The 11492-nt window shown below is 42.7% G+C and overlaps 1 protein-coding gene across 3 annotated transcripts in view; it reads left to right on the top strand.

Moving 5' to 3' along the window:
• Positions 1-742: 742 nt before the first annotated feature.
• The window catches only part of hectd4 (HECT domain containing E3 ubiquitin protein ligase 4), a 29827-nt gene continuing 19077 nt past the window's right edge, over positions 743-11492 (top strand). The window contains exons 1-24 of one of the 3 annotated variants that reach the window (XM_088376188.1): positions 743-1486; positions 3634-4187; positions 5234-5323; positions 5410-5537; positions 6254-6362; positions 7020-7158; positions 7230-7400; positions 7486-7549; positions 7640-7678; positions 7756-7917; positions 8009-8122; positions 8200-8340; positions 8456-8691; positions 8787-8929; positions 9017-9087; positions 9167-9272; positions 9409-9529; positions 9615-9743; positions 9995-10119; positions 10334-10487; positions 10573-10673; positions 10777-10975; positions 11090-11209; positions 11293-11397. In XM_088376188.1, coding sequence (XP_088232314.1) covers positions 1340-1486; positions 3634-4187; positions 5234-5323; positions 5410-5537; positions 6254-6362; positions 7020-7158; positions 7230-7400; positions 7486-7549; positions 7640-7678; positions 7756-7917; positions 8009-8122; positions 8200-8340; positions 8456-8691; positions 8787-8929; positions 9017-9087; positions 9167-9272; positions 9409-9529; positions 9615-9743; positions 9995-10119; positions 10334-10487; positions 10573-10673; positions 10777-10975; positions 11090-11209; positions 11293-11397 — 3468 coding nt within the window. In that variant the 5' untranslated portion in view covers positions 743-1339. Of the gene's footprint in view, positions 1487-3633; positions 4188-5233; positions 5324-5409; positions 5538-6253; positions 6363-7019; positions 7159-7229; positions 7401-7485; positions 7679-7755; positions 7918-8008; positions 8123-8199; positions 8341-8455; positions 8692-8786; positions 8930-9016; positions 9088-9166; positions 9273-9408; positions 9530-9614; positions 9744-9994; positions 10120-10333; positions 10488-10572; positions 10674-10776; positions 10976-11089; positions 11210-11292; positions 11398-11492 lie in introns of all 3 variants that reach the window. The other 2 variants (XM_088376187.1, XM_088376186.1) reach the window with 2 other exon arrangements.

The raw sequence follows: 11492 nt of genomic DNA, 5'->3' as shown, positions 1-11492 counted from the left end.
CTCTACGGAGCTCTCTTTCACCTCCGTGGATAGAAGTTGGGGGCCGGCGCTCGGCCGGGTGGCTGTCCGGGGACGGTGGATGGGGCTCGGTCATGGCTTTTACGCACGCCCGGTCCTATTCTATGGATCTCTCTTCTACCTCCGTGGCTGGAAGTCCACGCCGCCACTCGCCTGGAAGTTTGTTTTGTTAAATAAAGAGCCGTTTACCAAACCCACGTCTTTCCTTGTACTTTAACGCTACAATATAGTTATATACTAGATCTGTGGAATAACGACGAGGCTGACGTCAGGGCGCACGCGCGGCGTTGTTGACAAAGGACGAGGAATTTGATCGATGGATTTAATGATTTAGAGTGCACAGATGGTTTGATAATATTATTGCTTAAATAATAGTTATTTGATATCTAATTTATATATCGTTATATTTATATTTTGAAGTGCAAGTGCATGTTTAATAATAGGTTACATTCAGATAATTTGAGAATCTTTTAGTGGCCTTTCCAGATCAATTGAGATCAGGGCTTCTGATACTGTCTGAACCCACAGAAGCCTTGCTGGCCCTGATGGCTCACCACAGATTTCCCCATCAAGTCATAGATCTTCTTATCCATCTGCTTATCTTATGTGAAATAATTTAACATTACAATGAAGGTCAATCCTATCATAGCAACAACCACACAGTTGACCCAAAGTTAACTAGCAGTATTGTGTTGTTGGAGTGCTCATAGTTGACCCTATGGCCTGCAGTGCATGCTGGGAGGAGCTCGTCGGCCTTAGAAACATGGCGTCGCACTGACAGCTGGGATTCTCATTAACGTCTTCAGCCACCCAGACAGTGGTAGTGCCATACACGAAGATGGTTGAGGTGTCATTTTTCTTACAAAAATGACCGATGACAGATAAGTATTTGTACCGAGCCGATTAACTTTGTAAAGGCGTGGCGATCGAACGTGTTTAGTGCAAGTGTCACGCCCACTCTGCTCGGAAACGTTAACGAGTCTACGCCGCACGGTAAGCTAGCTCCGCTTTTTGCTAGCCGAGGCAGACGGCTAGCAGTAGCAGCAGCAGCAGTCACTGTTTGCACGGACGGACGGGAAAGGCGCAGGCAGACATGCGTTGTGAGCAGGACCTGTCATCGCTCTCTTTTCACCGTGTGGCTGCGGTCCGCTAGCTTGCAGCCTCGCACGGCGCGTTCTGTCAAACACCGTCGTCAAACCGGCGGACAGGCTTGCCCACATTTTGTTTTTGTACAACAGCCGAAGCCAGGGCGTTTTCTGTCATTCTGGCACTGAATTTTTAATGTTCGACTCCTTTGGCATCACTGTCGGGGGAGAGAGCGATGGGCTCCGGGGCGGTGGACTCATCCCAGTGGCTTTCGGTGAAAGAGGAAACCATTTTTCTCCACGATGGGCTCATTCGGGTCACAGATCTGGCCGAACTCCCCAGTGAAATTGGTGTGTCGGAGCAGGGGGACACCGAGCAGGAGGTGAGTCGAGCGTCGAGTCACACGCCCATGACGCGTTTGTCTTTTGTACGTGTTTATCAAGGGGACATGCAACTATGACAGCGGTGGGCTTTGCATTAGCTTCTATGTAGAATGTGCTTTAACTGTCTGCAGCAACACACCCTTGATGATAACGATAGCGCAAACGTTTGCAACTTTCCCTGCCCTGCTTGTTATCGACCCCCTGTCAAGGTGCTTGTTGGTCGCGTGTTTCCGGTAGTTTCTTTCAGAATAAAAGTACTGGAAGCAACGTTTCATATTTCATATTTATATTTACATAATGTATTCCGCACAATCACTATAGTCTGAATTTGTATAAGCAGCCAATTTGCTTTGTTAGTGACTTTGTTTTAGGTTTGCGTCTATGATACATATTGGTTGTGTATTCGCTTTTTAAAAAATAACTTTGTAGCAGAATTACTCATGACTGAATATGATGCAAACTTTCATAGATTTTTAAAGATGCTATTAATCAAAGTAAAGTTAAGGTAATATTTGTGCTTATTTTTTTGTCCCAATCCAGGTAAAAAAAAAAAAAAAATGCTCAGCCAATTATTTTGAAGGGAAAGGATATTGGCACTTAATGAAATCACGAAGCAATTTCTATTTTCTATTTTATTTTCATAAGCTGTTATTAGTATTCATAGACTTTAAGAAATCTGTTGTACATTCATATTGTAGACTTCTGCACAGTACTACTTAATGCTCGGCTGGTGTCATCATACTAAACTGTGCATTGTATTTTGGTCCATACAACACTGACTGACAACAATAACTTTGCCTTTGTGAAATGACTTAGACTTCAGGCTACATCAGGCCAAAGAGCAGTCTCATTCTGTTAGTTTTCATTCATTTGTCAAGATAAGGCACTAAGCAATTTCTGAATCTGCCATGAATTGCAACAAATGAGTCAGCATTTTTTGCATAATCTCTCTGAAAGACAAATATATGAATTAAAAAGCATTAAAGAAGGTGTAGATCCTGTGCAGTCAAGCATGCACCTGTTGTGCAGAGGGAAGTGTGGGCCACCATAATGTTGTCTTGAAAATGATAGATGATGCCCTTGTAAATGTGGACGGCAAAGTATATATTGCTGGCGTAATTTGTTACATTTGATATTTTTTTTCACAAATCTATACAGTTGGCTATTATTTTTTACTAATTATTGTCCAATTTAAAGGCATTGAGATTGGGTTGCTGTTTTTAACGACGCAATGTTAATAATTGAACAGCCTTGTTGATTTTGTGCTGACATGTCTACTGAGATCCAGACATTTCAATGGAGAGGTGAAGATGAATATAGTTGTCAGACATCTGAGTCAAGCAAAATATGCTGGTTGCTGGGCGGATGAACAGAATTGTTTAATATTACAGTAAATTGAGTTTTGATTGAGCATTAAATTTCAGTTCAGCCTTAGTGATATCAAGCATCATAATCATGCTACTTCAAACTGTCTGCAAAGTAACACTTAATAAACATATTCCCTCATATGTATATTATATTTAAGCCAATGATATGACATAATTTGCCGTATTTCCTCATGATGGGAGACGGGTGCAAAAGATACCTTTCTTAATAAAGAGTGTCCTTCGCGTCAACAAAACAGACAGTCTTGCTTAACAGGTCTGTTTTCTTTGTTTTTATACGTTGTTCCCTATTTCTGACCATATATGCACTCAGTTCACGACATTCATAAATTTTGGGATTTTATTGTGATGTTAACGTCTAGCAGCAGCAGTCATTTTTAGAACAAGGCACAAAGGTCCCAGACTCCAGTAAAGACTTTTACCGTAACATTAGTAGAGTTAGTGAAATGTAATCAATACAAATTGTGCCTGCTAAATGCTGTAATAGTTTTTTCCCCCTTGTCCTTTGTTCATAGGCCTCACATTCTAATCGATAGCTGAAATGCTTAAGTGCACATGAAGCACATTATTTCACCATGCTGTGTCAGACTACTATTTCCAAGAGCAAAGAACTACAGACATGATTGTGCTTTTCTCTTCTTTGAATGTCCTCTAGGTTCTTTTGCATTAAACCCAGCCTTACAAGATGTATCCTCTTGTTTGTTCCACTTTTGGGTGAAATAGTTTACAATGTCATTTTCCACCACTGTCCTCCATTCCAGATTCTGACATTTGAGACGAAGAATCCTGCGGAGCTGGCCGAGCGTCTACGCGCAGTCTGTGGGAATCAGAGTAATGCCTACGCCCGCTTGCTGGAATACCGACTCAATGCTCTGCGTGGCCTATGGGGGGCGCAGCGGCAGCTGGCCCTGGAGGAACAACAGGAGCGAGAAGGGACTGGGGGTGCTGATGAGGAGACCTTGGCCTTGCTCAAAAGACAAGGTCTGCTCCAGCAACCCGAGCAGGCTCCCTTTACCTCCCGTGTGGGCCTGCTGCTGGTCTTCCCCCTTCTACAGTCACAGACCCGCAGTGACCCGGCGCTCTGTGGCGTCACCGCTGAGGTGCTGCTGTCCTGTCTCCGGGACTGCCAGCCGCTCAGCCTCAGCAAAGAGCCTGCCGACTGCCTCAACGGCCTGGAGGGGCTGCTCTGCTCCTGGTTGGAAGATGGTGCGCAGGAGTCCGTCCAAACGCAAAAGGCCACTCAAATGCAGATTCTTCGCACGCCCAGACATCGAGAAAATGCTGCTGCTGCACTGGTTGCACTTGCTTGTGCTCGGTGAGCCCAGAGGCACACACTGCTAAACATTTTTTTTTTCTTTTTGCTGTCACACCCTCAAATATTTCCAGTCATCAGTGCGTTTTATGGTGCTGGAAGTTATAGGCTACATTAACGGTGGAAAAGGTTTTGAAATAATTTACCTCGGTCCCATTTATTTATATCGCAACAACCATGAGTGTGTAGACCTTTTTATATCCACTGTATTTCATAGCCAATGGGTATGTTGCTTACGCTACTTGCAGAAACGCAATCCGATTTAACATCTGATAGGCAAACCGTTGTAATTCGACTAAAGCATGTGCAAACATTCTTACCTGTTGTATAATTTTCAAGGATAATATTTGCACAACCTTTGCTGATGCACTGAAAGCTATTTCAAACAGTAGTTCCTATTTCCAACAAAACGAGGTTCACAGTTTTTGTCTGAATTGCATGCAATTTGTCTGTCCTTGTTACAATTATGCAGGGATACTCAGAGATGTGCTTCTACATGTCGTGTTTGTAGCTATAGCAGCAGGTTATCCCTGCCCATATAGTCTGAGTACGCCTTTTTAACCAAAATCGGAAAATCTTATGTCATTGAGCCGAGCCTGTCAGTTACAGTATGAGGACTTGTGGGCCTGCATGGTGTGAACCGTAAAACTAATCAGTTTGGTACAAGGTGTTTTATATCACCGACTGTCATGTCGGTGTTTTTGTGCGTCAGTCGGAACACTGCTTCAGCTTCTGCTGGTGACAACTGATCTTGACTTGTCAAAACCAGAACCCTCTCCTCTTTTTTTGTTGCGCCTTTATTGAACCGGCAGCTCTTTGTTGTCACAAAGCATCCAGCCCTATTGCTAAATTTACCATTTGGAAGGTGAAACAACGCAGAAAAAAGATCAACGGTTGTCATGCTTGCTTGTCATGATGTCACCACGTTATAGTTAAGTTAGGAAAATGCGACTGAATCAACATTGAATTATAAGTGGTGGTGTTCTTTTTTTGGCTGCTCCTGTTATTCTTTTGGGGGATAATCTGCCAAACCTTTTATTTCCCCCCAGAGGATCTCTAAAGACCTTCATCCACACAGTGCATCTCCTTCAGAAACAATCCGATCTTGGCCAACTCCCAGTGTCAGATGTCCTCTACAGGTGATGCCGTGATGTTGATTCACCACATAATCGACTGTGTAAATGACTTTCCCCCTCTATGGAAGTAACCTTTATTCTGGCTTCAGGCTTTTGCTCTTGGAAGGAGGCCCGGGCTCTTCATCATGCCTGCTCGGTGGGAAACACACCGTGTCGTGGGGTTTTGAGGATATGTTACCTACACCTGATAACTCTGCTGGAGGAGCTGAGAATAAAGGTTTAGACCTGGTTAAATTAAATGGTTATTATTACATCATGCTGTTTTTTTTTTTTTTTTTGTATGCGTTCAACTGTTTTAACCCAATACGTAACAATTTAACACTGCTAAGGACAGGCATTGAGTGTTAGTCAAAGTCAGATTTATTGTCAATTTCTTCACATGCCAAAGACACACAAAGAAACCGAAATTTCGTTCCCCGCTATCCCACGGTGACAAGACATGGCACACAATAGACAATCAAGTAAACAACAGCGTGCTGAATAAATAATGAATAAATAACACAACAAATAAATAAGAGGAGCAAAAAGGAGCAAGTGAGCGTACAGCAGACATTCCAGAAAATGGTGAAATTATTTATAATAAATTATAAATGTATTATGGTGAAACTCAAGGAATATATATTCAGCAGGGTTTTAAGGGTGAAATATGGACAAGAAGGCAGTGATGACTCAAAGAAATCAATAAGATGACTTCGCAGAGCAGTAGAAGCTGATCAGGGGTGTACTGTATATCCACAGCAACAATTTTGCATTAACGGTACTTTGCAAAGCTAACAATAGATTAGCAATTCTTTACTCTCATCTCTGCTGGCAGTATCGCTGTCAAATCAGTCTAGAGCAACTAGAAGCAAGCATTTTAATTCTCTCATATTGATCCTCCTTTTCAAGACATGTTTTCCCATCTTGGAATTCTTTTCGTCCCCTTTCTCACAGACACCGACCTGGGTCGCTGTCTGGCCACAGACGGGCTCTATCTGTACACCACTAACTCCTCTGGGAGAGGACTCAGTAAACTCGGCTCTGGCTTACACGGAACACTGAGGTAATACAACACTTGCCTTTATTCTACAGCATCCTAAGAAAAGAGTGAGATGCTAAATATATCTGTCATCTCAGTTATCCCAATAATGTCTGCATTGTTTCCCGTATGTTTCTAAATAGATATCTGGCTGCGTGGAGGCATGTACTGTCTAAATAGCTTTAATTGATTAGTTGATGGGTCACCAAGGCACTGTTGCACTTGCTTTATTTTACACAGTGATGGTTGGATTCAATTTATATTGATATTTTCAGTGGATTCTGAAATGAGCTCATTCGATGTTAAACAAACCTCTGTCATTTAATGAGTCCTGCTTGGAATCAACTTGTTAGTTCCTTCTGTCAGTTCATCATCTTGGACCACTGTTTTTCGTTGAATAGTGACGGAAACCCAATCACGTACTAGATGAGCTAAAACAGGCATTTTTCTGTTTCTTGGGTAATAGCCAGGTGTGCCAATACATTGATGAATGCAATATTTTGTGGGTTTGTAGTCTTATCATATTAAGGTTTCTGTTTTATTATTTCATATTTAAAAAAAAAAAAAAAGCCTAACTAGCAACGGGCTGGTGTGGAATGAGTTTGTGGCAGGTAATGAAAGTGAGCTGTCATCACACTTGCACAAAGTGTAAAAATGAAAGCTCTGCATGTGTTTGTGCAGGGGTTTTGTTTACTGTCGAAATGAGGAGTTGGATTCTGGTTGGGTGGTGTACAGCAGCGCTCGCCTTCTCCATCGCCCTTCTGCCTTTGATGCCAAGCCTCATCAGCTGTGCCAGGTCATTGACCCCTTCACGTTACAGGTAATTCTCCATCAAATCGGCCAACATGAAACCCGGGAAAATGAATGATTTAATCACACCGCTGTTTTTAGGTTTGTCAGATTGTCCCCATGCCAGCCCATCACTTTCCAGTGGGTAGCAGCATGACTACGCTGCATCTCTGCTCAGATGGAACCTACCTATACTGGGTATGGTCCCCGGCTAGTCTCAATGAGAAGACACAAAAGGGCCACTCCGTCTTCATGGATGTCTTTCACCTTTCCGTGAGTCATTTCTCGGCACGATTTTAACTGTATTACTAGATTTGTTCGTAATTTGAGGGGTTCTCCGCTTTTGTTCACGATACAGACCCAGACAGGGCTGTGTATTGCACACATCTTGCAGGAGAGAGTTATTCTGACTCGCAAAGAAGGCGAGTCTTCCAAGTGCTTGAATGAGCTTCTTTTGAGTCGAATGTCTCGCTTCCGGGCCTCACATTCTGCCACGTTGGCTGCTCTCACAGGCTCTACCATCACAAACACTGTCAAAGAGGAGCAGTCTGGTAATCAATCATCTCAACATGCAAAATATATATTATATTTATTGTTATTCGCATCATATCTCTCCTCCTCACTATAGCTGTCAACACAAGCTGTGGACTCCCCTTGAAGACTCTGAGGAAGACCCCAATGTATGTGTGTGGAACATACTTAGTGATGCTAGTCCCACCTCCTGGTGTATCTGGGAGCTCTGCCACACGCTCACTGTTTGGAGGTGCCAGCAGTCTGTCCTCGCTGAAAAGTAGGAGCACATTTGAACTGTTTTTGTCACTAATACTTTTATTTTTAATACAGCAAGTGCTTTTCTCTAAAGTGTCCGCTTGTTATTTCAGTATTAACCTCTAGTTTAGTCTTCAACCTTGCTGACGGCCAATTCAGCAGCCGCGCTGACCTCATTGATGCTCCTGGCAGTTCCCTCGGCAGAGGAGCTCAGGTGGCAGGACTGGGTGAGTGTTATTGCTGTCCCCAATGAGTGTTGGAATGTAAATAAAACTAAGTGCCATGTGATTGTGTGGCCTTGTAGGAGCTTGTTATGATGCACGGAACAACTTGATCTGGACTTGCTCGAGCGATTACATTGATCAGTGGTGTAACCCGGGCAATCAGGCCTTTCATCATGTGTGCCACAGGTTGGGTGTGAGCCATGTCATAAAAGAACCCAAAGGTTGGAATATAGCACTTAAAGCCACGCTATCAGTGTTGCATGCTGTGGTAAATCACAAATCTCAACTTTTCTTTCATTTTTTTTTTTTTTTTATGTTTTATCCCCTTTTTTGCAGAAGAAATGGTGCACACGAGCGAGGTGATCAACCAGCTTCTTCATCATGTAGGTGCCATGTGTGTCCACCAGCTTAACCTGCTAGCAACTAGCAGTAACAGCCTGCCCCTGGGTGCCCTACTGGGTAAACAACATCCTATCGAGGCCAGTCACTTCAGCAGTATCTGTGACATAATGGAGAAGGCAATGGTCAGCGGAGATACCAGCATCATCCGCTGTGTTTTGGTAGTCTTCCAGGTTTGTTTTAAGTGACTTTCACCAAGATGTTTTAGTCACAGTCTTCATTTGATTTGTTCTAAAATGATCTTTTGTACCTGGTTTGTTTTCTCCAGGTCGTATTTAGGTTCTTTAATCCGCAGTCGGAGCAGAACAGGGAAAGTGTGCGTAGGGCAGGCCTGCTCTTGTGGCAGCTACTAATGGCTCCAGTGGATCAAATAGGGACTGAGATTCAGAGAGAGGTTTGCCTGGCCATCAGGTAAATATGATTTTATTTTAAATATAATGTAAGCCATAATAAATGAAAAATATCTATTTGTTTTTCACCATTTCTGTTTCTCTGCAGCTCAGGCCTGAATACTTTGTACCAGGGGGAGGCTGAACTCAATAAATTGCTGAAACTTGTTCTAAGTGAAGGTGCTTAAATAAGATGATTTAAATGAGCCAGAATGCCAGTGTCCTTTCTAAGTAAACAATTAGTTGATTTGATTCTCAGGTGAAAGGAACAGTGGGCTGTCTCAGCTTCGGGATGTCATCCTCACCAATATGGCCGACCAACTGCAGAAAAATAGGTTTGGAAGTGAAGAAGATGACCACTATAGGTGAGCATCTATATATGGTACCACCATTTTTAGTGTGTGGTGTGGAATCTATTCAAGTTTTATTGTGACATATCTAAACGTAGATCGAAAAATAGTTCATCATGCTTAAGAGCCTAAAGAAAGCTCTTTTCAACAGGCTCAGTGATGACCTTCTGCAGTGTATACTCAAAACCGTGGTTCGGGAATCCTGCCTTCTCATTACCAAATGTCAAACAGTCGCTCGAGATGACTTCCAGAAGCTACTTTCCACAGTGCCAGTATGCTCATTACAGTCTGTTCAAGGAAGATAAGTTTTGCTTCTCTGTGCTGATACCAGTCTGAGATGTCACTCCCTCCCCGTAGGTGGTTTCCCCTTGTCTGCGCTACCTCATGGCTGTTCAGAACCACCTTCTCAGTAACACCATTCTTATCCGTCCAGATGATAGTGACGACAGTGACAGCTCCCTACAAGGGGAAACAATGAAGGTACAGGTAAACATCCCCTTTAAATACCCCTTCCTCGTCTAATGGAACGCTCTTATCAGTTTCGGATGCTGAGTTGTATTTTCAAATTGTGGTTGATGATACAGGTGCAAACAACATACTCTTATTCAACTCTGGTTATATCGTGATTGAGTGTTTGTTTAAACTGGAGAGATCTCAGTAAAGCGATAAAATATTGGATACAAAGTCTTGGAAGCAGAGTTACCCAAGTGTGGGCCTTTTCTCTGTGGTGTCCTCAGGAGCTTCAAGGCAGCATTCTCTCCTTAGCAACCAAGATCCTGGTGGGATGTGATGAGGCACTGGAGACGCTTCAGCAGGTGACAACAGCGCTCATTAACAGTGAGATCCCTGACAAGGAAACCAGGTGAGTTTTTTTTTTTAAACTTCCGAATCTATCCTCCATTTCAAGGATTCCAATAAATGTGCCTTTAAAGTTGCTTCCATGGCTGTCAACTCACATAATCAAAATACACTTCTTTTTTTTTTTTTTTTTTACACGAACGCTGATGAGAAGTAAACTAGGACAATGCTATAATACAGTAGTAGTACTTACATCCTTTGCCCTTGTTACTCCAAAGGTTGAAAGGTCTGGAGCAGGTAACAAAGGCCACCATGCTGGGGCACTTATTGCCCGTGTTGCTGACCACTCTGATGCACCCCAACCTGCAGACCCTAACGCTAGCTGATGCGCTCATGCCTCAGTTAGTTCAGTTGGTTTTATACACCAGTCAGGTTAGTCAATATTTGTATTGTATTAAAAAAAAAACAATCCTGTCATGAAATGAAAAATATTTTCTCCTTTTTGTTTTCTTCCCAGACGGCTCTGTTGCTAAAGACTCAGTCTCCACTTTTCTCAGATGAGTCACTTTTGGGTGGCTGTGTTGGGCAAGGGATGAAGACCTCTGTTGCTGATGACAAGTATGTTCTATAATAACATTGCTGTGTGCACAAATGACTATTTTTACTAAATGTGTCAGCTGTTAAGTAAGATGGATTTGAGAAAATCCTTATCCTTTACTAGAATCCTTGATGAACGTGAGGAGCCCGGATTTCTGACAGGACTGAAGATCCCTGCCCCTTGGGCTGCTGGCAAAACTGTGGAGACTGTGCATCCTGTGCGAGACAACTATAAATTCAAGGAGACTGTTCACATTCCAGGGGCTCGCTGTTTGTACCTTCGCTTTGATTCTCGCTGTTCTTCGCAATATGACTATGACAAGGTGTTTATTAACACAAAGCACAGTTAAAATGATTCATTGCAGTTTATCATCATAAACACTGTTTTCATATTTTGCCTGCTGTTTGTAACTAGTCTTTATTTTTCTTCTACTTAGTTGGTTATTTATGCCGGTCCCAACACTAATAGTCGTAAAGTCACAGAATATGGAGGAAACACTCTGGGATATGGCAGTCGCAGTGTTTTGGGGACAGGATGGCCCAAAGATCTTGTCAAGGTAATAGAAGCAGTGAGCAAAACGTGCATGGTGAACTGTCCGCAATTTTAGTCTCACTGCATGCATTTATTATCTCTGTTTAGGTTGAAGGTGACACAGTGACCTTTTCTTTTGAAATGAGAAGTGGACGAGAGCACAACACTCCTGATAAAGCCATGTGGGGGTTTTCTTGCACTGTCAGAGCGCAGGTAAAACATCGGCATATTGTTGGAATCCTTAAATTTAGTAGTCCTGTCTCATATTTGTTTTAATATAAAAAGGTCTACTCGTTATAATCTATAAT

The sequence above is a fragment of the Syngnathus floridae genome, chromosome 5, assembly GCF_059516105.1.
Source record: "Syngnathus floridae isolate MCC-2025c chromosome 5, RoL_Sflo_1.0, whole genome shotgun sequence".
Lineage (NCBI taxonomy): Eukaryota > Metazoa > Chordata > Actinopteri > Syngnathiformes > Syngnathidae > Syngnathus > Syngnathus floridae.
The sequence above is the reverse complement of the archived record's forward strand: the minus strand, read 5'-3'. Positions and strand labels throughout refer to the sequence as shown.